General features: G+C 35.5%; 2 protein-coding genes across 2 annotated transcripts; one reads left to right on the forward strand and one right to left on the reverse strand.

Annotated features, from left to right (window-relative positions):
* Positions 1–5,517: 5,517 nt before the first annotated feature.
* On the reverse strand, positions 5,518–13,505 carry LOC101899469 (phospholipase A2 group XV). The gene is made up of 4 exons (XM_005181542.4): positions 12,996–13,505; positions 6,642–7,013; positions 6,057–6,579; positions 5,518–5,992 (listed from the first exon to the last, which is right to left on the reverse strand). Exons 1-4 carry the CDS (start codon positions 13,132–13,134, stop codon positions 5,773–5,775), a joined length of 1,254 nt encoding a protein of 417 aa, XP_005181599.1. The 5' UTR covers positions 13,135–13,505; the 3' UTR covers positions 5,518–5,772.
* Positions 13,506–15,950: 2,445 nt separating this feature from the next.
* On the forward strand, positions 15,951–22,308 carry LOC101899796 (intraflagellar transport protein 57 homolog). The gene is made up of 3 exons (XM_005181544.3): positions 15,951–16,846; positions 16,905–17,184; positions 22,122–22,308. Exons 1-3 carry the CDS (start codon positions 16,052–16,054, stop codon positions 22,265–22,267), a joined length of 1,221 nt encoding a protein of 406 aa, XP_005181601.1. The 5' UTR covers positions 15,951–16,051; the 3' UTR covers positions 22,268–22,308.
* The last annotated feature ends 4,610 nt before the right edge of the window (positions 22,309–26,918 follow it).

Consider the following 26,918-nt stretch of genomic DNA (forward strand, 5'->3'; position numbering starts at 1 on the left):
AATTCTTTTATAAATCCACGTTCGGTGGTCTGTTGATCCTAAATTATCAAAGTTTATTGGTCCTGTCGGTCCTTGAAAAAAATCTTTAAAAAATCCACGTCTATTGGTATGATGGTCCTTGAAAAAAAAAAATTAAATAATCCATGTTCTGTGGTATGACGATCCTTGAAAAAAATCCTTAAAAAATCCTCGTTTTTTTGGTATGAAAATATACTTTAAAAATCCAGGTTTTGTGATCCGAAGGTCCTTGTTAAAATATCCTTTAAAATCCACGTTTAGTGATCTCTTGAAAAAAAAATATTCTTTTAGAAATCTACGTTGGGTGATCTGTTTGTGATTAGAGAAACATTTTTTGATGAACAAATATCCTTTAAAAATAGACTTTTAATGGTCTCTTGGTCCTTGAAAAAAAAAATATTATTTGAAAAAAAACCCACATTTCCAGGAAAAATTGTGAAATCGGATGAAACATATATATTGGAGCTATAGCTATAACTTTAGGCTGAATCGGTCGGAAGTGACACAATTCACAATAAACCTGAAATCGGATAAAGGCATATATGGGAGCTATATCCAAATCTGAACCGATCTCGATAACATTTGGCAGAGGTTATTATGGGCTGTATATGATATTTGGTACCAAATATCATTCTTGTGGAGTGCATATTACGAATGTGAGGAACTTAAACACAAAATCCGACTTATATATGGGAGCTATAGCTATATTTGAACCGATCTTCACCAAATTTGATGTACTTGCTTCTAGACTTAATTCGGTTGGAAGTGCCAAAACTCAGGTTATTTGGACTGATATTCGCTATTTGGTGCACAATTAACCCGAAATCGATATATACAGGGTGAGATACAAAAAACTGCAACAAGGTCAAACGACATAATCTTTGCATACTTAGAATAACTTTAGATTTGTTTGAATTGGTCACCTTTGGCACGAATTATGACCTTCAAACGGCCAATGAAACCGTCACATGCTGCCCGAATGTTGCTTTGCGGTATTTTGGCACATTCCCGGCTAAGCGCGTGCCTGAGGTGATCGACACTTTGGTATTTTTTAGTGCCAACCTTGCTTTCCAAACACTCCAGACACAATTGTCCAACGGATTGGTATCCGAAGATTTTGGTGGCCATTGTGCGCTGGAAATGAAGCGAGGAACCTCTGATGCCCAGGCGGCCCACAACATTACCATGACCGTCGATTGAGTTCTGATGGCCAACCGAAGGTGCACATTTCCAGCTGACCTCTTTGGCAAATAAACGCGATCATTTTGTTGGTTTACAAACAAAGAAAAACAAATTCGGCAATTCACCCCTTTCGGCCAACTCTTTAGCTCTTTTGAGTCTATTTTCTTTCTGTTGCGGTGTAAGTTCTTGCACTTTTTGAAATTTCAATGGCTTTACCCCGAACTAATTTTTAATATTTGCCGAATGGAATATTGAGATATGTTCAGCTCACGAACCATTTTTCGGCCACTGCGACGCGAATTTCGTCCGTCCACTTCCTTGACGTCGGACTACGCTTCCAGTATCACAGAGACACACAATATTTATTCACATTTAAATGCTGGTTTTCCAGCCAAATATAGAGAAATCACACTATCGCGCTTGAATTCCATCACGAATAACTTTTTTTCTGGAAAATTCTCTCCAAAAGGCTTTTTGTACGCTTGTAAACAATATAATGAGCTGTCACTGGTACAATTTTAACATCTGTCGGACGAGTGGCTCAGAAATGACAGCAGCCTGAAGTTGGTTGCAGTGTTTTCAACTCACTCTGTATATATGGAAGCTATAGCTATATCTGAACCGATTTTCACCAAATTTGATGTACTTGCTTCAAGGCTGAATTCGGTTGGTTGCATTCGGATATTAGCCATTTGATGCACATCTAAACCCGAAATCGGTTGAAGATATATATGGGAGCTATATCTAAATTTGAACCGATTATCACCAATTTCAATAGGGGTAATCCTTGGGCCATACAACTATTGTTTGGAAATTTTATCTCAATCGGATAATAAATGCGACCTACATTTTGTTCACAAAAATACATGGACGGACGGACTGACATGCATAAATCGACTCAGAAAGTGATTCTATGAAGATTCTCAAAAGTAACTATGGGTCCATCTCGCTTCCTTCTGCATCTTACAAACAAATGCACAAAGACATAATACCCTTACCACTATGTGTTGCAGGGTATAAAAACGTCCCATGCTCCATTCTTATATTGTTACGAATTTTCTATGGAAGGAAGGATCTTCTATAAATATTCAGCACATAAAAAGTCCTTAGAAAGGTCTATATACATAGAACATCTGATTTTGATATTTCATAGATCTTACATAGATAAAATACCTTCCACAGATTCCCCATTCCCTACATTTTCCTCTTGATATGCTCTTACAAATCTTCAATCGGCAGAAAACATTTCCCAAAGGACTTGCATGCTAAGAAATATCTTCGAAGGTCGTGTTTGTCTAGAAGACTGTTTTCCCTCTTTCGTGTTAAAAAAAATCATTAATGTCCTGGTATGTGTTACGAAAAACACCCATTTCCTTCTGTACACTGCAATATTTTTGGACCATTGTTTACCTAGACGTGAATATTTCATTTATGCCAAATACGTGCGTAGGTGCAAATGAACAACAAACCCAAATAAAACATTCCAAGATTCCCTTCAGACAGTAGACACATTTTAAACCCTTTTGAGAAAAAATATCCCCATTTTACGTAAGCATTAATCCACTTTCACAGCAAATTGCAAATCAGCTAAGCATTTTACAAATCACGTAGAACTAAAAATATCACAGAAATGGTTCCTGTATTTTTATTTTCCTTTCAAAACGAAGGAAACAGAATTTATTCGTTGTTGCACAACAAACACAACACATCCGTTGACCCAAGACACATTTCCTTGTCGCTGCTATTTAACCAACAAAAAGCGAAGCTATGAAAACAAATTTCTTGCTATTTGTTTAACCCACTTTTGTGATGGGGCGTCATAAATTTATGATATCGTCACGTAATGGGGATAAGTTGAAAGAAGGAAGTACAAACGAGTCACCACCTCAAAAGGAATTACGAATCTGTCATAGTAATGAGCGAAATTGTCAAGCTATTTAAAGTTGACCAAGGTTGTGATGACAGGAAATCGATTCTGATAATGATTTACTGGAAAGTAAGTTTAAGGTTAAGCTCTATTTCTACCTTGAACAAATAGAATGTGAAAATTTATTTTATAGAAAAAGTGGGCGAAATATTCTAAGGTTTGCTCTAGTATAGACAAAGATATTGGTACGTGCAAATTTTAAGAAAATCGAAAATTGATTCCCCTTTTCAAGAGAGTTTTTTTTTAACCAAAATGTTTACATATTGTGAGGGAGAATCAGAAGGAGTAGTCTAATATTGCCCAATAATCTAATATTGTTAGCCTGATAATAAATATTATTAAAGTTTACTCCCCTCCATTTTTATGTAAGGTACCACAGACTAAATTTGGACTTTATTGAGTACCCCATACGATTTGCCTTATTAAAATTTTAGAATATACATCGATCGACATCACATGACGTGAAACGGGTTTCATCCAAAAGAGACCCGGGGTCTAAACCCGTTACTTCGATTTGGCACTTTTTGGCCGTAATGACCTCAAAATTATATATACCCTTTGTAGCCATATGGTTGAGGGTATAACGAGTATTAACCCAGGTTTAGTTCGACCCGACTAAAATTTGTATATCCTACTACATGCGAAAACCTGTCTAAAAAGACGATTCCGATTTCCTCAGTCTTTATTTATCCATAAAAAGAAAATGATTTGGTTGACAATTGGAGCTGAAACTCTACTGAGAATTGAACCATCTACATACATGAGGAGGCGAAGGCCCTTTCCGGATGTCAGCATAACCAAATGCTCTCGTTGCAGTACCTGCATGGCTGTTATTGTGGGAGTCATCCAAACCATCATATGGTGGATAATACTCCCCCACCCAGGCGTGTCAGGAAGGACATACATGATCTAGAAAGGGAGGTCTAAGGTTACAAGAGAGAGCCTCTGAATCAAGGACCAAATGAATTTATTTTAGTATACCATGAATGCCGTTCTCGGAGTCCGCCACCCATCCATTGCAGCTGAAAAACGTCGGCTGGCCAGACAAACCAGGGTAGTTTTGGCGCACTTGCGTTCAAAATGGTGCAGTCGTCTCAATACGTATTGGGTACAAATTGACGAAGATGTGGGCAACGTCTGCCCGCTGTAACTTTTCAATTACCCGGCCAAACCTAAATCACTCACTCCAGAAGACCTCTGGTTACAGCCGATCAAAATAGCCGAATTTTTGACCAGATTAGCAGAACACAAACACAATATGTATAATGAGTACGACGACAACTTCCTGCTGCAAAACCGAAATATCAAACAACAACTAATTTGATTGGAAATTGAAGCAAAAATTCCTTAAATCTTAAAGTACTGTTTTGCAGGGTGAAATGAACAATCGGCCGAAAATGGTGAACTGCCGAATTTGGTTTTCTCCGATGAGAAAAAATTCGTTGTCCTGCAGTTTGTAAACAAACAAAATGATCGTGTTTACTTCCCAAAGAGTTTAGCTGAAAATGTGCGCCTACAGTTGGCCACCAGTACTCAAGGTCCGACATAACAGCCGATGGTCGCTTTCCGCTCGTATTAATCGATCGTGGCATCAGAATAAATGACGATGGAGGATAAATGGAGGTTGTATTAAAGCCTTGGGCGCGCAAACATTTTGGTCGCAGACCTTGGACATTCCAATAGGACTCACACCATCGCACTCAGCACGCGCCACCCAAGAATGGTTACAGAATGAGGTTCCTCGCTTCATTTCCAGCGCACAATGGCCACCAAAATCTCCGGATACCAATCCGTTTTACTATTGTGTCTGGAGTATTTTCGAAATCATGGTTGGCACTAAAAAATACCAAAGTGTCGATCACCTTTTCGCCGGGAATGGGCAAAAATACCGCAGAGCATCATTCGGGCAGCGTGTGACAGTTTCATTGGCCATTTCCGACATTTTATGCTTTCATTCATTAAAATTAAAAAAATGTAAAAATATGGCTTTTGACTTTGTTGTAGTTTTTTTTTTATCTCACCCTGTATATTATTAGTTTTGATAATTTTCATATTCCCACACATGGGTCCCATAATACGACGTTATTTTAGTTTGATGTAATGCTTTAGTTGTTGACTTTACCGCCATCAACATTTTTCAATGCTCTAAATTACGTCAAAATCCAGATCCTACAGCTAGGATTATCCTAAATTATAATAAATTTGATACGATTCTGTACATGTCTGAATTTTAATAATATCTCCTTTTTCAGACCGATATTGCTCATCATAGATTACAGAATTCCTAAATTTAATTCAGTACTATCTTATCTTCTATTTACCAAATTTTCGGTCTATGGATAGAGTCTATTCTGTATAGAATCGTATCGATTCTATTAAAATAATTAACGTTTATCTTTTTTTGTCATATATAAAATTTTATTGCGTCCATTCTTAAACACGAGTATAACACATACGCTTGTCCGTTTTGTATCGAAATAATATAATAAATTGAACTAGAATAACTCACAAAAAAAACTAAACTATGGCATAAAAAATTTATAATTATTTTTTGATCGTTTAAAAATTACCAAAATCGCAAATAAAATATAACCTATATTGAGTGTTACATACAAAAAAGTGGGAACTAAAATATTTGGTATAGTCTATAGGCCCAAAACCTTCTTAACATAATCTATAACAGTCTGATGTTCCAAAATGCCCATGTGATCGACACCACTTAGGGCCATTGTGGAAACGTTGGCCGATTGATAGCCATTCCAGTAGTGGCAAGCACGTAGTGAACGTTTGTTGACGGTACCATCACCAACACCCATTATTAATTTGGGTGTTTCGCCAGAAATGTCATCCTTTTTGTATTCCAATCTGTTAAAAAGAAAATCGCAATTATTTAATAATTTCCTCTTCGGAATAAGTCATTTCATCAAACCTCTCTACGGTATCCAAACCATCACCATACAAACAATGTAGTTCAACTCCAGGAGCCCCAAAATTCAGTGTGTAATGTAAGGTATCTTTACGCATTTCCCAACCCGTACGATAATCAATATCCGTAAAGAATTGTTCCATTTGGGCCATGGTGTATACACGTGAGGGAGTTTTCACCAGCACCTCATTGCTCTTCCAAAATAGTGGTGAGGGCAGTAGCCATGCCGTTGATGGGTTTGTAATTTGTTCAGCTCTCAAAATTTTTCCACTCAAAAAGAATGAATCTAAATCATCACCCATGGCAAAAACTTTTAGGGCCTTAACACTGCCAGCCCAGGCACCGGCCAAACTAATTTGTCGGGCTACATATTTGTTTTTCCATTCCGCTGTTTGTTGTTGCAAAAACACCAATGTCATGGGACTTCCCATGCTGTGTGTTATAAAGGTGATGGGAGTCTGTTGATTTTGTTCATAGGTATCCTCTACCAATTCCTTGAGATCAATGAAAAATTGCTTGTGTTCATCTGGGAAAAAAATTAAATATTATTTTTTATCTTTGGGTAGGAATATTCCATTCAGTACTCACTTGGCGCCTTACGAAAATCATAGGGTGCACCTCGTATATTTTTATTCCTAACATAACCATGATCAGCCAACATCGAAGCCAGTGTCCGGAAATAGGCTCCAGCCTTATTATGTGTTGGATCTATCCATTCAACAACTTCAGGATTACCCCATCCTGGTATGCGAATATCTACACCGGGTGTATTGTGCGTTGTACGCGTCACATTGTCATAGTACAGCTTGACATTATCAACCCAACAGTAAACGGCTGGTATCACAATAAGTTCCAAATTTAACCACAAATTAAACCAATCGGATTGTTTGGCACACAAGATATTTGGTGAGGTAGATTTGTTTAGGCGCGCATCAACCTGACTGCCACCATCGCCGGGAACTGTAATAGTTTTTTTTTTAATTTTTTTATTATTTGATTTATATTTCTTTAAACATTAAACACTTGAGGCCCCTAAAAACTATGTAATTCATGCAATGAGTAAGAGGTTGATCCTTGAGATTAGTAGAGGTATGGGGATGAGTTTATGAATACATTTGGAGTGTGATTAGCAACACCCTGAAACTTTGACATGTACACTCTTGTTAGTCCTTGATTATTCCTGGGGTTCCTTTTTCAAAACCCAAAATTATGGGATATAAAATATGATCTATAAAATATATATTTTTTAAAATTCGCAACCAGGATTACAGCTAAGATGATCCATTAAAAAATCTCTTAAATTTTCACTATTATGGGTAGATGATCCTTGCAATTCCTTGATTATTCCACAGGCTATCCTTGAAGACAATTCTTCAAAAATTTGATGACTCTTGAAAAATATTCATAAAAATTCCACGACTTCATCTCTTATGGCTCTCGAAAAAATATTCCTTAAAAAATCCACGTTTATTGGTCCGATCTTAAAAAATCCACGTTTATTGATCTTTTGGCCCTAAAAAAATATTCCAAAAACAACTCACGTTTATTAATCTTTTGGTCCTTAAAAAATATTCAAAAAAAACTCACGTTTATTAATCTTTTGGTCCTTAAAAAATATTCCAAAAAAAAACTCACGTTTATTGATCTTTTCGTCCTTGAAAAAATGTTCTTAAAAAATCCACGTTAATTGATCTGAAGGTCCTTGAAAAAATATTCTCAAAAAATCCACGTTAATTGATCTGAAGGTCTTTGAAAAAATATTCTTAAAAAATCCACGTTTATTGATCTGAAGGTCCTTGAAAAAATATTCTTAAAAAATCCACGTTAATTGATCTGAAGGTCCTTGAAAAAATATTCTTAAAAAATCCACGTTAATTGATCTGAAGGTCCTTGAAAAAATATTCTTAAAAAATCCACGTTAATTGATCTGAAGGTCCTTGAAAAAATATTCTTAAAAAATCCATGTTAATTGATCAGAAGGTCCTTGAAAAAATATTCTTAAAAAATCCACGTTAATTGATCTGAAGGTCCTTGAAAAAATATTCTTAAAAAATCCACGTTAATTGATCTGAAGGTCCTTGAAAAAATATTCTTAAAAAATCCACGTTAATTGATCTGAAGGTCCTTGAAAAAATATTCTTAAAAAATCCACGTTAATTGATCTGAAGGTCCTTGAAAAAATATTCTTAAAAAATCCACGTTAATTGATCTGAAGGTCCTTGAAAAAATATTCTTAAAAAATCCACGTTAATTGATCTGAAGGTCCTTGAAAAAATATTCTTAAAAAATCCACGTTAATTGATCTGAAGGTCCTTGAAAAAATATTCTTAAAAAATCCACGTTTATTGATCTGAAGGTCCTTGAAAAAACATCTTAAAAAATCCACGTTTATTTTAAAAAATCCACGTTTATTGATCTGAAGGTCCTTGAAAAAACATCTTAAAAAATCCACGTTTATTTTAAAAAATCCACGTTTATTGATCTGAAGGTCCTTGAAAAAATATTCTTAAAAAATCCACGTTTATTGATCTGAAGGTACTTGAAAAAACATTCTTAAAAAATCCACGTTTATTGATCTGAAGGTCCTTGAAAAAATATTCTTAAAAAATCCACGTTTATTGATCTAAAGGTACTTGAAAAAACATTCTTAAAAAATCCACGTTTATTGATCTGAAGGTCCTTGAAAAAATATTCTTAAAAAATCCACGTTTATTGATCTGAAGGTACTTGAAAAAACATTCTTAAAAAATCCACGTTTATTGATCTGAAGGTCCTTGAAAAAATATTCTTAAAAAATCCATGTTTATTGATCTGAAGGTCCTTGAAAAAATATTCTTAAAAAATCCACGTTTATTGATCTGAAGGTCCTTGAAAAAATATTCTTAAAAAATCCACGTTTATTGATCTGAAGGTCCTTGAAAAAATATTCTTAAAAAATCCACGTTTATTGATTTGAAGGTCCTTGAAAAAATATTCTTAAAAAAACCACGTTTATTGATCTGAAGGTCCTTGAAAAAATATTTTTAAAATCCACGTTTATTGATTTGAAGGTCCTTGAAAAAATATTCTTAAAAAAACCACGTTTATTGATCTGAAGGTCTTTCAAAAAATATTTTTATAATCCACTTTTATTGATCTGAAGGTCCTTGAAAAAATATTCTTTAAAATCCACGTTTATTGATCCGAAGGTCCTTGAAAAAATATTCTTAAAAAACCGCGTTTATTGATCTGAAGGTCCTTGAAAAAATATTCTTAAAAAATCCACGTTTATTGATCTGAAGGTCCTTGAAAAAATATTCTTAAAAAATCCACGTTTATTGATCTGAAGGTCCTTGAAAAAATATTCTTAAAAAATCCACGTTTATTGATCTGAAGGTCCTTGAAAAAATATTCTTAAAAAATCCACGTTAATTGATCTGAAGGTCCTTGAAAAAATATTCTTAAAAAATCCACGTTAATTGATCTGAAGGTCCTTGAAAAAATATTCTTAAAAAATCCACGTTAATTGATCTGAAGGTCCTTGAAAAAATATTCTTAAAAAATCCACGTTAATTGATCTGAAGGTCCTTGAAAAAATATTCTTAAAAAATCCACGTTTATTGATCTGAAGGTCCTTGAAAAAACATCTTAAAAAATCCACGTTTATTTTAAAAAATCCACGTTTATTGATCTGAAGGTCCTTGAAAAAATATTCTTAAAAAATCCACGTTTATTGATCTGAAGGTACTTGAAAAAACATTCTTAAAAAATCCACGTTTATTGATCTGAAGGTCCTTGAAAAAATATTCTTAAAAAATCCATGTTTATTGATCTGAAGGTCCTTGAAAAAATATTCTTAAAAAATCCACGTTTATTGATCTGAAGGTCCTTGAAAAAATATTCTTAAAAAATCCACGTTTATTGATCTGAAGGTCCTTGAAAAAATATTCTTAAAAAATCCACGTTTATTGATCTGAAGGTCCTTGAATAATTATTCTTAAAAAATCCACGTCTATTGATCTGAAGGTCCTTGAAAAAATATTTTTAAAATCCACGTTTATTGATTTGAAGGTCCTTGAAAAAATATTCTTAAAAAAACCACGTTTATTCATCTGAAAGTCCTTCAAAAAATATTCTTAAAAATCCACGTTTATTGACCTTGCAAAAATCTTCTTTAAAATCCATGTTTATTGGTCCAAGTTTATTGTTTTTTTTGGTCCTTGAAAAAATATTCTTAGAAAATCCACGTTTATTGATCTGAAGGTCCTTGAAAAAATATTCTTAAAAAATCCACGTTTATTAATCTGAAGGTCCTTGAAAAATATTCTTAAAAAATCAACGTTTATTGATCTGAAGGTCCTTGAAAAAATATTCTTAAAAAATCCACGTTTAAAATCCACGTTTATTGATCTGAAGGTCCTTGAAAAAATATTTTAAAAATCCACGTTTATTGATCTGAAGGTCCTTGAAAAAATATTTTAAAAATCCACGTTTACTGATCTGAAGGTCCTTGAAAAAAATATTTTAAAAATCCACGTTTATTGATCTGAAGGCCCTTGAAAAAATATTTTAAAAATCCACGTTTATTGATCTGAAGGTCCTTGAAAAAATATTCTTAAAAAATCCACGTTTATTGATCTGAAGGTCCTTGAAAAAATATTTTTAAAAAATCCACGTTTATTGATCTGAAGGTCCTTGAAAAAATATTCTTAAAAGATTCACGTTTATTGATCTGAAGGTCCTAGAAAAAATATTCTTAAAAAATCCACGTTTATTAATCCGATGGTCCTGACAAAAAATCCCGGTTATTAGTCGGATGGTCTCCTTGAAAGAGATCCAAATTTTTCTTTCAAAATCCAACTCCAAATATAGCTCAGTTGATCCTCCATAAATGTTGCTTCCAAAATGTGCAAATCTTGAAATTATCCCAACATCACCCCATTTCGCGGAAATAGGAACATATCGTGTGGCAGGGTCAGGAACGTGAGCGCACTTATTGTACGATAAAATATCACATTACACACAATAGCACATGCAACCATCCAAAAAAGTAACCGACATACATACTTCATTCTTTATGAATGAATTGAATGAATCATTTGCGACAACAAGTATCCAATGACCAATGCAAATCAAGTCGAAATTAAAAATCCCTCAAATAAACCCCCTTGAAATGAGTTGGCCTCTTCCATAAAGAATTGTATACAAACATATATATACACACAGAATGATCTGTTTTTATACATATGTATTATTAAAAACACACCATTCCGTTTTCGTTGATAACAACAATAATACAAATAACAGCGATGATAATTACTTTACAATAAAAAAGTAAAGCAATGTTAATGCAGCTTGGATTAAAAATTCTATTGGTGCGTAACGAATGTCAAAAACACTGATAATAAGTTTGTTTTTTTTTCCTAAACATAGAGTTTATGACTAGAAAATTAGCTGGCGGTCTATTTTTATAAGGAAATGATTGATTAAAAGGAGGGGACTTGATCCAAGTGTAGTGTTTTTGTAGGGCAATGATTGATGGAAGGAATATAACGGTACCTCCCTATATTCGGTCTTTTGATGATTTTCGCAACATTATTAACCGAAATTGTTTAAAATTTGGTACTTGAAGTTCGTAATGAATACTACAGCCTATGACAGAAAATTGTCTGTGCAGGTCCAGGTGTTCGTATAGCCCCCATATAGCAGTACCTTCCAATATTCGGTATTTTGATGATTTTAACGCCATTATTCACCGGAATTGTTTCAAATTACGTTTTTTTAGAGTTCGTAATGTGAACTACAGTCTGTGACGTAAAATTGTCTATGCTGGTCCAGGTCTTCGTATAGGCCCCACATACCAGTACCTCCCTATATTCGGTATTTTGACGAGTTTAGGTACAACACCCACCGAAATTGTTTGAGATGTCATATTTGAAGTTCGTAATGGATTCTACAGCCTATGACAGAATGAGAGTCTATGCTGGTCCAAGTCTTCGTATAGCCTCCACATAACGATACATCCCTATGTACGATATTTTGATGATTTTAGCTAATTTATTCACCGTTTATTTCAAATTTCGAATATGAATATGGTAATGTCTTATCACAAACAATGCAAAATATTTAGCGGTTCAAATGAACCAACAACAGAAAATTTTTCCTGATCACACAATTGAAGCCAATCGACACGCCTGAGAAGAGAGGTAAGGACAGAGAAGAATTCTAGCATTTTGGATGACCATCAGATTATATTTGGCTGTAAAATGGACCACAACAACTAACACCACGACAGAGTGCGTAAATATTGGGCAAATGTCCCTGGTCAAAATGCTAAGTGTAATATCTGGGCAGTGCTCCATGACATAATTTCAAAATCGAAATCTTCTAAAATAGATTTGGACATAAGGGGGCTTCTAACATATTGTGGTGTTGTAAGGAATCACATGGTCGGCCCGCACGACTATAGCCTTTGCTTACGTTTTATATTCTGCATATTCTATTATTAGATTTTTGCAGGTTCTGGAAAAGAGCTAATGTTAAATACTATTTTATAACAATCTTTCATCATAAAGAATAGCTTTTCTTTGGTATGCAGTTTGCCCGAGATCAGAATGTAACAAACCAATTTTTTTCTTGAAACACGAACTTCCGCAATAGCCTTATAGAGATCAATTCTGGTTTCAATGACATTCTATCTACATATTTATACCGTCGAAGAGCCGATTTTTATACTATTGTTGATATTTTGTAGTAAGGAAGATTAAGAAAGACTTTTTTGATATTGATGGATCATTTCCCAGCTATACAAATAGATCCCTAAGCATAAATTTTTAGTTGATATGTCTCTCATTAACATTCATCGGAAACTACTACTAATCAAGGCTAACAAGAATTCTTATCATGAAAATGAAAAATAAGCAAAACAACACAATGAAATTATAAAATAATTGATCATCTTACCAAATATCACAGGTGATAGTCGTTTCTCCACATTTTCCGGTGGCACAGGAGCAGATTTCTTTTTGTTAAATGGCCACCAAGCTTGGCCCGCATGAAGTGATGCCAGTAAAACAATTACTAGCAGCAAATAATGGCGCATCCTTCCCACGAACGTGTATTGCTATGAAATGTTACTGTTTGCAATGCTAACTGATATGAGGCAGTTCGTTCTGGTTCGAATGTTCTTTGGAATTTTTTGGGAAGTTGTATATTTCTAATTCTATTCTTCGATTGTCGTTGGGGAAGGTAAGAAAATGCACAGAATGTTAATCAATCGCACACACTGAAGCAACAACAAAAAACACTTATCACCACCGTAAACAAAGAAAACAAATCAAAACAGCATTGGACAAAACAACGTACGTTTGGTTTATCTATTTATTTAACAATGACCTGCTGCGTTGTTATTTTTGCGCTAATATTGCTGTTGTTGTTGTCAAAAATTTATTCTGCACTACTGGCTTCCAGTAAACAATAACATAGCGGTGGCAAACAATCGATGACAAAATCGATATATCGATACTTTATTTGAAGAAGATATTTGGAATGAAAGTTTTTTTCTATCGATATTATCGAACGATATACCTGTACTAAACAGTTGTTATGTTCCCTAATGTACAAAAAAAATTAAAAATATTCTGAAAAATAATAATTAGCGCTACAGTGCTGCTTCGCAAACTTCAAATGAATGAAATGAAGAAATAACAGAGGCACTTTTAAATTCTGACGGCGTTGGACAATGTGGCTCAATAAGCATTGTTTTACAGGAGTGGGATTTTGTGAGGGCTTCTCATTCGAAAATTTAAGCAATATTGCGAAATAAAATGGGACAGATAGAAACTTTATGCAAAGAATGGCCTAATCCAGAACTGCAAGAATTTAAAAATAAGGAAAAATATGAAAAAAAAAAAAAAACATGTTGTATATAATTTTTAATGAGTCTGACAGGAGATGGGTATAGCCTCAGGGCTGTATTTCTGTAGTTTTACGAAGCTGTTCTTCCTCCTTATTGTACCACGGGTAAAGCCATGGTACAATGAAGACAAGGTAGGCTAACTTGTTTGGCTTGTAATGCCAGAATTACTATCAAAACAATAAGAAAACCAAACAACTTGTTGTATTGGTTTTAAATAAATAACTGAAAACCGCGGAAACTGAATGAAGGGTCAACATTTCTTTTCAAAATCATATTCTGAATGAAAGAGATGAAGCAACTGCAACCAACTTCAAACTGCTGTCATTTCTAAGCCACTCGTCCGACAGCTGTTAAAATTTTCCAAGTGACAGCTCATTATTTACAAGCATACAAAAGCATTTTGGTTAGAATTTTCCAAAAAAAAAAAGTTATTCGTGATGGAATATTTGGCTGGACAACTTATATTTGGCTGGACAACTACAAGTGGCTATCGTTAGAGCACTCCAGCATTTAAATGTGAATAAATATTTTGTGTCTCGTACCATCGTTCGACGTCAGGGTAGTGGACGGAAGAAAAAAGGAACATCAGCAGAAATGGTTCGAAAAGTAAAGAAGTGACTTGATCGAAACCCACGTCGCAGTGGCCGAAACATGGCTCGTGAGCTGAACATATCGCAATATTCCATTCGGCAAATATTGAAAAATGAGCTCGGGGTAAAGCCATTGAAATTCCAAAAGTGCAAGAATTTACACCGCAACAGAAAGAAAATATACTCAAAAGAGCCAAAGAGTTGCTTCGCTTGGCCGAAAGTGGGGAACTGCCGAATTCGGTCCCCCCGATGAGAAGACATTCGTTGTCCAGCAGTTTGTAAACAAACGAAATGATCGTGATTTTGTCTTGTCAAAGAGGTCAGCTGGAAATGTGCACCTTCGGTTGGCCACCAGAACTCAAGCGCCGGCCATGGTGATGGTGTGGGCCGCCATTACAGCTGATGAACGCTCTCCGCTCCTATTAATTGACCGTGGCATCACAATGAATGCCGAATATTATCGCGACAATTTTTGGCCGCAGACCTTAGAGTAACAGGAGTAAGCACCATCGCACTCAGCACGTTACAAAATGAGGTTCCTCGCTTCATTTCCAGCGCACAATGGTCACCACAATCTCTGGATACCAATCCGTTGGACTATTGTGTCTGGAGTATTTGGGAAAGCAAGGTTAGCACTAAAAAATACCAACGTGTCGATCATCGCAAGCAAGCGTTTCGCCGGGAATGGGTCAAAATACCGCAGAGCAACATTCGGACAGCGTGTGACGGTTTGAAGGCCACAATTCGTGCCAAAGGTGACAAATTCGAACAAATCTGAACTTTTTCTAAAATTTGATGCTATTTCCGACATTGTTTGCTTTCATTTAATAAAATTAAAAAAAATGTAAAAATTATGGCGTTTGACTTTGTTAGAGTTTTTTTATTTCACCCTGTATTTCCAAATACTTATTATGTCACATAATGGGTAAATTGTTTCCATACATACTTTTTTATAAGCATTTGGGTTGAATTTGAATTTTTTGTAACAATTTTTAGCATTTCAGCCAAGTAAACAAGAATTTAAAATCGATTGGTAGATGTGCCCTACCTTGATTTCATTGTACCAAGAACATTAGTAGATTTTATATTTCGATTCGAATCAACACCTCTTTTTAATACATGTATTTATTTCTAAGTTGAAAAATACGCGTTTGGTTTAGGTTGTACTTGTGCCTTGCAGCGACATCTGTTAGTAGATAGTGTATAACAAAGTGTTTTCATTGAAACTAATGTGAAGTGGAGAGATGGCAATGTTGCCATAAATAATTTTAGTTGATGACAACAGAGCATTGCCATACATTGTTTGGATGAATAGGTAACGGAATTAAGAATTAAGTTAGAGTTGCCACACTATCACTAGAGGTATAATTGGGTGATATGTTAATGTTATCGTTTCCTTGGTGATAAAAACTACTTAATTTGGAATTAAGAAGCCGTGAATAGTGTTTTGTGTTTTCACATAAAGTATATATTTTTTTCCTAAGAAAAATAAGGATTTTTAGGCCATAAAAATGGAAGATATTCCAAATTCAGCAGATGCCAACAATTTACCATTGCTTAATTTCCAATCAGATGATTTATTGGAGAAACTGAAGTTATTAAATTACGAAAAGAATTTGTTGAGTGAATTGAAAATGAAACCATTGTCTCGATTTTATTTTGTGAAGTCGACCAACCCTGGAGAACAGTTTTTCATGTTTACCATAATCTGTTGGTGGTTGTGCCAAAAGCTAGGAAAAACAATGCAACGACCCCAGGAATATGATGATCCGAATGATGTTATAAATCGTATTATTGGCGTATTGGAAGAAATGGATATAAGTGTAGATTTCGGCCCCACTAAATTGATACGTGGTGCTGGACACCAGTGTATTTATGTCCTGGATACTTTGGCCACCCAGGCCATCAAGGTTATGAAAATGTCCTGTCAACGTTTACATATAACCCAGGAGGATGAAGTGGCCAATGATTATTTGGAAGATAATGCAGAAATTATATTGGAACGTATTGAAGATGAGCAGAATGAGGCGATGAGTGATGATGATAATAGTGAATTGGATTTAAATCAAAATTCGTTGAGGCAATGGAGTCAACGTAAACGAAATCATCATCAGCATAATCAACAGCTGTTAGATAGTAGTGGGGGAAATAGTTTACAGGTCACGGATAGGTTAACGGATCAGCAGTCATGGCGTTTGGAATTTGAACAGGTTCTGCCTCAGCTGAAGGTCTATGTGAGGAGTGATGTGAGGGACTGGAGGGCGCATATGAATCAAATGGATTCATTGAAATCGAGTATAACTGAGGTGGGTTGAGATTTTTGTTTAAAGAAAATTTTTTTATTTCGAATTTAAAATTTTCCAGGCCACGGAAAACACCCAATTGGAGTTGAAGAAACTCCACAATGAGTTTACATTTTCGCTGGAGAAAATTGAAAGCCGTGAAAAGCATTTGAATAATGAACTGCATAATTTGATAACTCAATACAAGGATGTCTCTATAGAGCTATCAAATATCCAGTATGCCCATACTCAAGTTTTGGAGGAGACCGAGCGTTCGGTGGAACAGCTGAAATCTGTGATAGCTGAAAATGATAACAAGAAGGCCGAAATGGAAAGGCGCGGACAAATGATGTCGGATAGCAGTAAGTTTTGTAACCTAGAAAAAATTGCATTTTTTGAGTTTCGGGAAAGTCCTTAAAAAAAGGGCTGCTATAATAGAAGACTTAGGATTTTTTTTTTGGGGATAGATGAACGTTAAGAGGAGATCTATGGATAGAAGATCATTATTAGATTTTCTCCGGCAGAATGACTTTTAAAGAACATTTACCAACAAAAGAACTTCAGTAGGTAGTGGAAACGAAAATCTTTAAATCTTTAAAAGGGCAAGAGACCATTGAAAAGCCTCTCAGAGACAGACAATCTTCGGAAAAATTACAGGAAAGATCAAGTAGATTATAAAATTAGAGCTAAATCATGTATCGGTCTTTTGAATGTTGACATTGCAAATTAAACCAACCACATTTTTGGAGATATTCGGAAAGACCTAGACTTTTGATGTATTCTGGGACCTATAGTAGTATTACATAGGATATAATTTGTAGAATTTTTAAACAAAATAATTTTTTTCGTGTTACACATGGAATACATTTGAAGTCTATTCATGAGAGAAGAATTCTTTAAGGTTTTCTTTATGGGGAAAACCTTTAAAATGTCCGAAGGTCTTCTTTGTAGAAAAGATCTCTTAACTGGCTTTTTTAAACAGAAGAAGACCTCTCACATGATTTCCAAAAAGAGAAGACCTCTTACACCTTTTTTAAAGAGAGGAGTTCTTTAAAATCCTCTATAGAGAGGGAAGATCTCTGTGTTCTTCTTTACCTATTAATGGTCTTCTTTAGGGAAGAGACTTCTTTACAAGTGAGAATACCATTTGAAGTTCTCAAGAGAGAAGGCGTCTTTAAGGTCATCTCTATGGACAAGATCTCTTCTTCATTTTCTAAAGAGGGTAAGCCTATCAAAGCCCGTCTTAAGGGTCTTCTTTAGGGAGAAAACTTCTTAAATGATTTCTACAGAGAGAAAACCTTTTAGTAATCTTCCCTGAAGAGAAGTGTCGTTTAAGGAGGTTCTATAGAGAAGGCGTCTGTCCACTTTATCCTATTAAAGGTCTTCTTTAGATAGACGAACTCTTCAAGAGACGACCTTCAAAAGGTGCTGTGTACGGAGAGGACTTCTAAACTGCCTTCTTACAGATTTTCTTTAGAAAGAAGACCTTCAAAAGGTGCTATCTACGGAGACGACTTCTAAACTGCCTTTTTTCGAGAAAAGACCTCTTAAATAATGCATATGGATAGAAGAAGTCTACTAGAAGATCTTTTCATATTCCACTAAACAGAAGACCTTTTGAGGGTTATCAACATAACGAAAAGCTTTGAATTTATTCTAAAGGAAAGGAAGGCGAAGGAACAAGTTTTCTACGAGACGATCTCGGCCTGTAGGTGCTTTTCTAAAAATCTTTCGTCTGTATACGCCTCTTTTGAGGTCTTCGGTCTATAGAAGACCTATAACAGGCCTTCCATAGTCCATAGAATATTTTAAAGAGGCCTTCGGTCCATAGAGGACCTTAAATCAGTGCTTTGACTAGCGAAGATTTTTAAAACGTCTTCTGTCTATGGAAGACCTTCTAAAAGTCTCCAGTGTGTAGAGATGATCTCAAAAGTTTTCCGGACTCTTAAAGACACGTAGAAAGACGTAAGATAAAAAAGTACTTCAACAAGTTATTTAAAGCCCTCAATAGGTCTTTGGTCCCCCTGAAGAACATCAAAATGTCCTCGGTCTGTAGTAGATTCTCTAAAATTCTTTTGTCTGTAAAAAAGTTCTTACATGTGTTCGGTCTGTTGAAAATCTTAAAAAGGCCTTCGATTCATAGAGAGACCATTTTTTTTTGTCTGTGGTAGAATTTTGTAAAGCCTTCTGGCTAGAGAAGACTTTTAGAAGGTCTTGTGTTAATAGAAGCCTTTAAAAGGTTTTCGGTCTCTAAAAGACCTTTGAAAGGCCTTCAAGCTTTAAAAGGCTTTCAGGCTCTTGAAACACTTAGAAGACCCTCATTTTACAAAAGAAGGACTATATCAGAACTTAGGTTACTAGAAGAACCTACTTTTGCCATTAAAAGGCCTTGTATATAACTTTTTTCCATAGAAGCCCTTCGACGGGTCTGCTGTGTTCACCGACATTCAAAGGCCTTTCGACCATTTAAGACCTTCAAAATGTCTTCTCTCCATACAATACATTCAAAGGACTTTCTGCCTTCAAATTATCTTCTTATTATGACAACCCCTAAAAATTTCCTAAAATATAGTGAAAAGACTCTCGATCTCAAGAAGACCTTCGAAAAATATTTGTTCCCTAGAAGGTCTTACACCTTTGGAAGGTTTTACACCTCTTTTGTCTGCAGAAAGCAGTCCTCCAAAAACCTCACTCGAATTCGAGCGGAAGCTTTCCTGGGAGCAGAGCAAACTCAATTTTTCATTGTCTCTCGAATAGGCTTGAGTACATTTCCTGGTTTTTGAGTGGGAGCAAAATTTGTTCAAAATCAAACAGATTTTATCTTGCCGAGCACCCGCTTAGTTTGTGCCATGTCCTTGTTGTATTTCAATTTATGTGTATTTTTTCTGTCCAAGATGACACCCCCTTCTTCTCTTTTCCCCCTCTTTTTATTTCCTCCACTTATTGGTCCACGATATCGTATATCTCTCCTATAACAGTACCTCCCGGTATTCGGTATTTTTATAATATTAGTAGTTCCTTCTGAGTACTTTACCCCCTGGAAGAGAATTCTCTATATAGGTCCACGATATCCTATATCTCCCATATGATGGTACCTCCCGATTTTCGGTATTTTTATGTTTTTAGCCAAATTTTTGACCGGAATTGTTTCAAATTGCGTATTTAAAGATTGAAGCTATTAATGAGAACTGCAACCTATGATGGAAAAATACAGTTCCACGTCTTCGTATAATCCATATATAACGGTACCTCCCTTTATTCGGTATTCTGATGATGTTTGCAACATTATTAACCGAAATTGTTTCAATTTTCGTATTTGTAATTCGGAATCGGTACTACAGCCTATGACAAAAAAATACTTTTGCAGGTCCACGTATACGTACAGCCCCTCACATAACGGTTTTCATTTAAGTGGTATTTTTCGACAGATTTTTATTTTTTTGCTATTCTTCAAGATGGAGGGTATTAAAAGTTCATCCCGGTCGAACTTAGCGGGAGTGTTCCCACACACAAGAAAAGAGTGAAGAATAGACTCCGTAAAAAACTCCCACTCCCACTCTTTGAGTAATCCTGCTCACCAGCAAATTTCAATTTCTAGTCCCCTGAAGGGACTTCAGTCTGCGAAAGTACCTCAAATAGTCTTGTAAAAGGTCTTATGTCTGAATAAACTCTTTTTATACCCTCCACCTTGGAAAGGTGGTAACTTTTTCATTCCGTTTGTAACATCCTTAAATATTCGTCGTAGACCCCATAAAGTATATATATTCATAATCAGCATAAAATTCTAAGTCGATATAACGATGTTCGTCTGCCTGTCTGTCCGTCTGTCTGTTGACATCACGATACAGCCCACATTATTTGACGTAGAGTGCCAAAATTTAGCAGAGCTATTTGCATTGTGTCTAGGATGGTTGGTATTGAAAATGAGATATATCGGTCCACGTTCTGGTATAGTCCCCATATAACGGTACCTCCCGATATTCGGTATTTTGATGATTTATGCCACATTTTTTCACGGATTTGTCTGGAAATTGGTATTTGTAGGTCATAACGGGTCCCTGAGCGTGTGGCAAAATATTGCATGTATAGGTCCACGTTGTGGTATAGCCCCCATATAAAGGTACCTCCCGATATTCGGTATTTTAGTTTTTTTTGCCACATTTTTTCACGGATTTGTCTAAAAATTGGTATTTGTGGGTTCCAGCTCCGGTGGCGAAACATTGCATGTATGGGTCCATGATTTGGTATAGCCCCCATATAACGATACCTCCCGATATTTGGCATTTTAATGGTTTTTGCCACATTTCTCCTAATGTTTCCTTTACCCTAAGGTGGAGGGTATTAACAGTTTGGCCCGACCGAACTTAATGTTTTTATACCCTACACCACAAGGTGGTCAGGGTATTATGTCTTTGTGCATTTTTTTGATGATCTGCATAGAATCACTTTCTGAGTTGATTTATGCATGTCAGTCCGTCTGTCCGTCCGTCCGTCCATGTATTCTTGTGAACAAAATGCAGGTCGCATTTATTATCCGATTGAGATGAAATTTTGCAAACAACGTTTGTTTGGCCCAAGGACGAACCCTATTGAAATTGGAGAAAATCTGTAAAAATTTAGATATAGCTCCCATATATATCTTCGTCCGATTTGCCTTTTATTGTGCACCAAACGAATAGTATGGAATTTTGCACATACAACCAAATTAGGCCTGAAAATAAGTATGCCAAATTTGATCGAAATCGGTTCAGATATAGCTATAGCTCCCATATATATTGTTCATCCGATTTGTTATTTTTGTCCTCCGCAGCCGTAATATACACTCTGTAACAACAATATTTGGGGAAATATGTCAAATGCAGCTCAGAAATACCTTTGCTAAATTTTATCGAGATTGGTTCAGATTTGGATATAGCTCCCATATATATTTTTATCCGATTTCAAATTAATTTCGCACCAAATGGGCAATACAAGTCCGAATTTACAAGATACAAATGCTTCGGCATATTTAGTCCTTTGAATTTTAAATTATAATTATAATCATAGCGTGTATGATTGAATTCTCCCATAAAAACTTTTAATTATTAAGTGGAGCTCAACTAAATTAGCAAAGTGGTGTAGGGTATCATAAAATCGACCCCGCCCGACTTTAGGACTTTCTTTACTGGTTTTACTTGTTTTAAATCTTCAGTCTTATTTCTATAGAGGACCCTAAAAGGTCCAAGAAGGCTTAATAGGTCTTTGACATACAGATTTTTGTCTAAAATAATTATTTTTTCATAATTTGCTCTCTTTCCAGGTTTTGTGATGACCATCAAAAAAGCTGTTGCCAAACTCAAAGACGATGTGGCCCATTTAAATCTGGAAGTGGCCTTATTGGTTAATGGCATTGATCGGGATATACTAAAGCACACAGGGCCTTCTGTTGAAATTGAAAAATTTTAAAATAGACCACGAAGAATAAAAACGAACCATTTAGAAAAAAACACTCAACAATAATGGTTTCAAATTTGTTATCACCTTACACACACACACAGGAGATTAATTGTAGATACAAATGACAATTCACGCCCTCAACAGACAGACACCAGCAACATCGGCACTTTCCCACACCCAAGAACAATTCCATTTAATTATCGTTGATATCATTTCATTTTTGATGGTCTCGATATTCAATGGTTCAATGTTCCATTCTGATGTTCGCACAATACCATGGCATTGTATTGGAGGAATTCCCACAGAGGTTTGCTGTTCGAATGGCTGGATGGATGGCTAGTTGTACACCAAGTTCGAAATGAGGTTTGTGGGTGTGTGCGCGCTTGTATTCGTGTGATTGGATGGTGTTTATGGTTGTGATCTTGAGAAATGTGACCCAATAAAAACCTCAAATGAAGACCAGACCACACAATGCGCATTGACTGGTTTGATGAGGACACTGACTAGTGATGGTGATGCTGTCCATGATTTTTACACTATCGCCATAATAGGAAGAAAAAAAAAACACCACCAACAACAATTCACCACTGCCTTGTGACTAAGACCTTAAGCAGACACCAATGACATTCCAACATCCTTGATATAATCTATAAAAGAAATCTTCACCGAATGTGTGGTTGATTGTGTTGCAGGCGTCAGAGGCACCATCGTAGCCACCACCATCGCCATCATCCTCATCATTTACTAATGGAGTTGTTATTTAGGCAATGTAAACAAATATTTTATTTTATTTGTCTGTCATTTAATAAAGACATGGCAAGGCAATTCTTTGGACCGGGAGACAGAAGAGAGAGAGAGAGAGAGAGAGAGAGAGAGAGAGGGAGAGAGAGAGAGGTAGTGAAACCCCCGGAATGATGACAATATTATCCAATTATTTGGAAATATAAAATCAACAACAAGAAATAGATAAAAGCAGGATGCTCCGATGTAGCAGGGACGGCAAGTGGTAATCAATTTGTGTTGAGACACTTGTGGTGCTCTTTGGCACACTGACTGACCAGTGTCGAATCCTCCTGTCCGATTTAGTTAATTGAGTGCATCAACAGATTATCAGCATTTCACACCACAGCCCTGGCACACAAATTAGTTTTTTTCTCCCTGTAAGACAAGGATATCGCTGAAGAAGTGCCTGTGTGTGGGATTTTTTTTATAATTTACAAGTGAGCTATCTTCGTAAACATCTCTTAATTGGTCTCTTGTTTGAGTTCTTCAATTAGTTTAGGGCAATTAATCTAATCTATTGCCATGAATTAACTACAGGTGCAATTTAGTAGTGATGTGCCGTTGAGAATGGGAATATTTTCTATTGAAAATTTCATTGAGAAGTAGATATAGGTCATACATGGTACAAAAAGGAGGTTGAAGAGCTTAGTAAAACTACAGAAATACAGCCCTAAGACTATGCCCGCTTCCTGTCAGACTCAGTCAAAATTATATGAAACAAGTTGTGTTATTTTTTTCATATTTTCCTCATTTTTAAAACGAGTTGAAATGACCGAAATATGAATAAAATTCCTGGATTTTCGCTCGAAAATATAATCCAAACTGTTCGGTCTTTCAATTTCATAGCTAAACTGGTTAGTAGCCGCAATGTATGCGTCTTCCAATCATTGATTTTGAAAATATTTTCTTTTTGTTTTTCAAAACAATAAATACATACACAAAATTGGCAGAAGTCGGACACACTTAGAAAAAAACTTGTAATCAGCTGGTAGCTCTACCTTACCTTTTTATAGTACCATGGGTTATACATACTAGGTAGGAAGTACAAGTCGGCTTGCAGAGAGATAAATACCCTCGGCATGTACCCATGAAATAAGGCATACGTATTTACACCCTCAGCCATATGCCTACAGAGGGTATATATCATTTGATACGAGCAAAACGTGCCAAATTGAAATAACGGTTTTAGACCTTATGTCTGTTTGGACCAAAATCCGTTTCAGGACATTTGGAGTCGATATAGAGGTGACCATCCGTCGATCTGTCTGTCAACATTTTCACAGAAAAAAATGTACTTTATAGAACAATTCTGAGCAAACTTTGCCAATGCCAATATTTGTATCAGTGTTAGGTCAGGTGTGAGAATGGAATATATCGGCCTACTTCATCAAATACCTTCCCCACAAAATTTTGAGTAACTGTAACTTTTATAAAATATTAATAGAATCCGATTGTCTTCAAATTACGTGCACCTCAATATTTTTTATTAACACAAGACCTAGTGTGGAAATAGGATAGAACGGTTCACTCCTTCAGGTACCTCCCTCACAAAGGGTAAACATTTTGAATAATCGTTTCTCTTATAAAATGTGAAATAAAAATACCATGGTCTTCAAATTTTACACATCTCAATTCTTTTACTAACACAAAATCTGGTATCAAGAACGGATAGAATAGACCTCTTCATTCTGGTACCTCTCCCACAAAAGGGTCAAAATTTGGAATAATTAACACTTTTATAAACTGTTAAAAAAGGGTCTGATTCTCCTCAAATTTCACAGATCCCGATATTTTTACTAACAAAATATCTGATGTGAAAATGGAATATATGAGCCCACTTCTTCTGGTACCTCCCCCACAACGGGTTAAAATTTTTAATAATTGTATCTCTCAAAAAATGCGAAATAAGCAATGGAAGCAAAAATATCTGGTGTGAAGATGGGATATATCGGTCCACTGCTTCTTGTACCTCTCCACAACTGGTCAACGAAAATTTGAAACCTTTGTGGAGGAGGTAGCAGAAGGATTGAACCAATATATCCAATCTTCACATCAAATCTTGTGTTAATAGAAATATTAAGATGTGTGAAATTTGAAGAGAATCGTATTCTTATTTCATGTTTTAAGGGAGATATTAGAATTAAAAATGTTGACAACAACTCCTCTTTTGTTAAGAGGAATATTGGAACGGGACGAGTTTGAAAATAATAGGTTGTTCATTTCAAGTTTTACGAGCTTCGTGGCTCTTCAAAATGTTGACCCTTTGAGGTACCAGAAGGAGTGGACTGACATACATCATATTCAAACCAGAACTTGTGTTGATAGAAATATTGGGATGTGTGAAATTTGAAGATAATTCACTTTTTATTAGAATTATAATAATTCAAAATTGAACAGAGTTTGGCTTGCTTGTTTGGGATACCATTGTATTTTGTTGTTGCAAAATCGTCAGGCGAAATCCCATTATTGTTGTTTTTATAAAAACAACGTTTGTTTATGAGTGGAGAACGATGGTAATGTTTACCAGGGGGTAAGGCAGGGAATACCTAGGTTTCGGAAAGAGCCACCAATCCTCATCAGTTCCCTTGTTTCTTGTCTGGGATATTCTCCCCAGAAGTTATTTAAAAAAATAACTTCTATGACAAAAAACATTTTTTACCCAAGTGACGAGATCGTAAGCTCAATAGAAGAGGAACAAAAGAATTACATAAAACTAAAATTCTTTTGGAAAATCTTCTAAATCTTACAACCGCACTTATAAACATTTACATCTTTCTCCACTTTGTTATGCTTTCGTTCAACCTGAACGAAGTAACATAACCATGTAAGTTTGTTTTGTCTGTTACAACAAAAACCCCTTCGTCGACCGTGCCTGTGTCTATTAATAGAACAGAGTTTGGCTTGCTTGTTTGGGATACCATTGTATTTTGTTGTTGCAAAATCGTCAGGCGAAATCCCATTATTGTTGTTTTTATAAAAACAACGTTTGTTTATGAGTGGAGAACGATGGTAATGTTTACCAGGGGGTAAGGCAGGGAATACCTAGGTTTCGGAAAGAGCCACCAATCCTCATCAGTTCCCTTGTTTCTTGTCTGGGATATTCTCCCCAGAAGTTATTTAAAAAAATAACTTCTATGACAAAAAACATTTTTTACCCAAGTGACGAGATCGTAAGCTCAATAGAAGAGGAACAAAAGAATTACATAAAACTAAAATTCTTTTGGAAAATCTTCTAAATCTTACAACCGCACTTATAAACATTTACATCTTTCTCCACTTTGTTATGCTTTCGTTCAACCTGAACGAAGTAACATAACCATGTAAGTTTGTTTTGTCTGTTACAACAAAAACCCCTTCGTCGACCGTGCCTGTGTCTATTAATAGAACAGAGTTTGGCTTGCTGCCTTACCCCCTGCCTTACCCCCTGGTAAACATTACCATCGTTCTCCACTCATAAACAAACGTTGTTTTTATAAAAACAACAATAATGGGATTTCGCCTGACGATTTTGCAACAACAAAATACAATGGTATCCCAAACAAGCAAGCCAAACTCTGTTCTATTAATAGACACAGGCACGGTCGACGAAGGGGTTTTTGTTGTAACAGACAAAACAAACTTACATGGTTATGTTACTTCGTTCAGGTTGAACGAAAGCATAACAAAGTGGAGAAAGATGTAAATGTTTATAAGTGCGGTTGTAAGATTTAGAAGATTTTCCAAAAGAATTTTAGTTTTATGTAATTCTTTTGTTCCTCTTCTATTGAGCTTACGATCTCGTCACTTGGGTAAAAAATGTTTTTTGTCATAGAAGTTATTTTTTTAAATAACTTCTGGGGAGAATATCCCAGACAAGAAACAAGGGAACTGATGAGGA

This window comes from Musca domestica, unplaced genomic scaffold (assembly GCF_030504385.1).
Source record: "Musca domestica strain aabys unplaced genomic scaffold, Musca_domestica.polishedcontigs.V.1.1 19, whole genome shotgun sequence".
Lineage (NCBI taxonomy): Eukaryota > Metazoa > Arthropoda > Insecta > Diptera > Muscidae > Musca > Musca domestica.

Excerpts from the sequence above, each read along its gene's own strand:
- LOC101899796 (XM_005181544.3), top strand. The coding sequence starts at position 16,052 with ATGGAAGATATTCCAAATTCAGCAGATGCCAACAATTTACCATTGCTT. Across the intron at positions 16,847-16,904 it reads TGAAATCGAGTATAACTGAG|GCCACGGAAAACACCCAATT; the intron begins GTGGGTTGAGAT and ends AAAATTTTCCAG. Across the intron at positions 17,185-22,121 it reads ACAAATGATGTCGGATAGCA|GTTTTGTGATGACCATCAAA; the intron begins GTAAGTTTTGTA and ends CTCTCTTTCCAG.
- LOC101899469 (XM_005181542.4), bottom strand. The coding sequence starts at position 13,134 with ATGCGCCATTATTTGCTGCTAGTAATTGTTTTACTGGCATCACTTCAT. Across the intron at positions 7,014-12,995 it reads ACTATCACCTGTGATATTTG|TTCCCGGCGATGGTGGCAGT; the intron begins GTAAGATGATCA and ends AAACTATTACAG. Across the intron at positions 6,580-6,641 it reads TGATTTTCGTAAGGCGCCAA|ATGAACACAAGCAATTTTTC; the intron begins GTGAGTACTGAA and ends TTTTTTTCCCAG.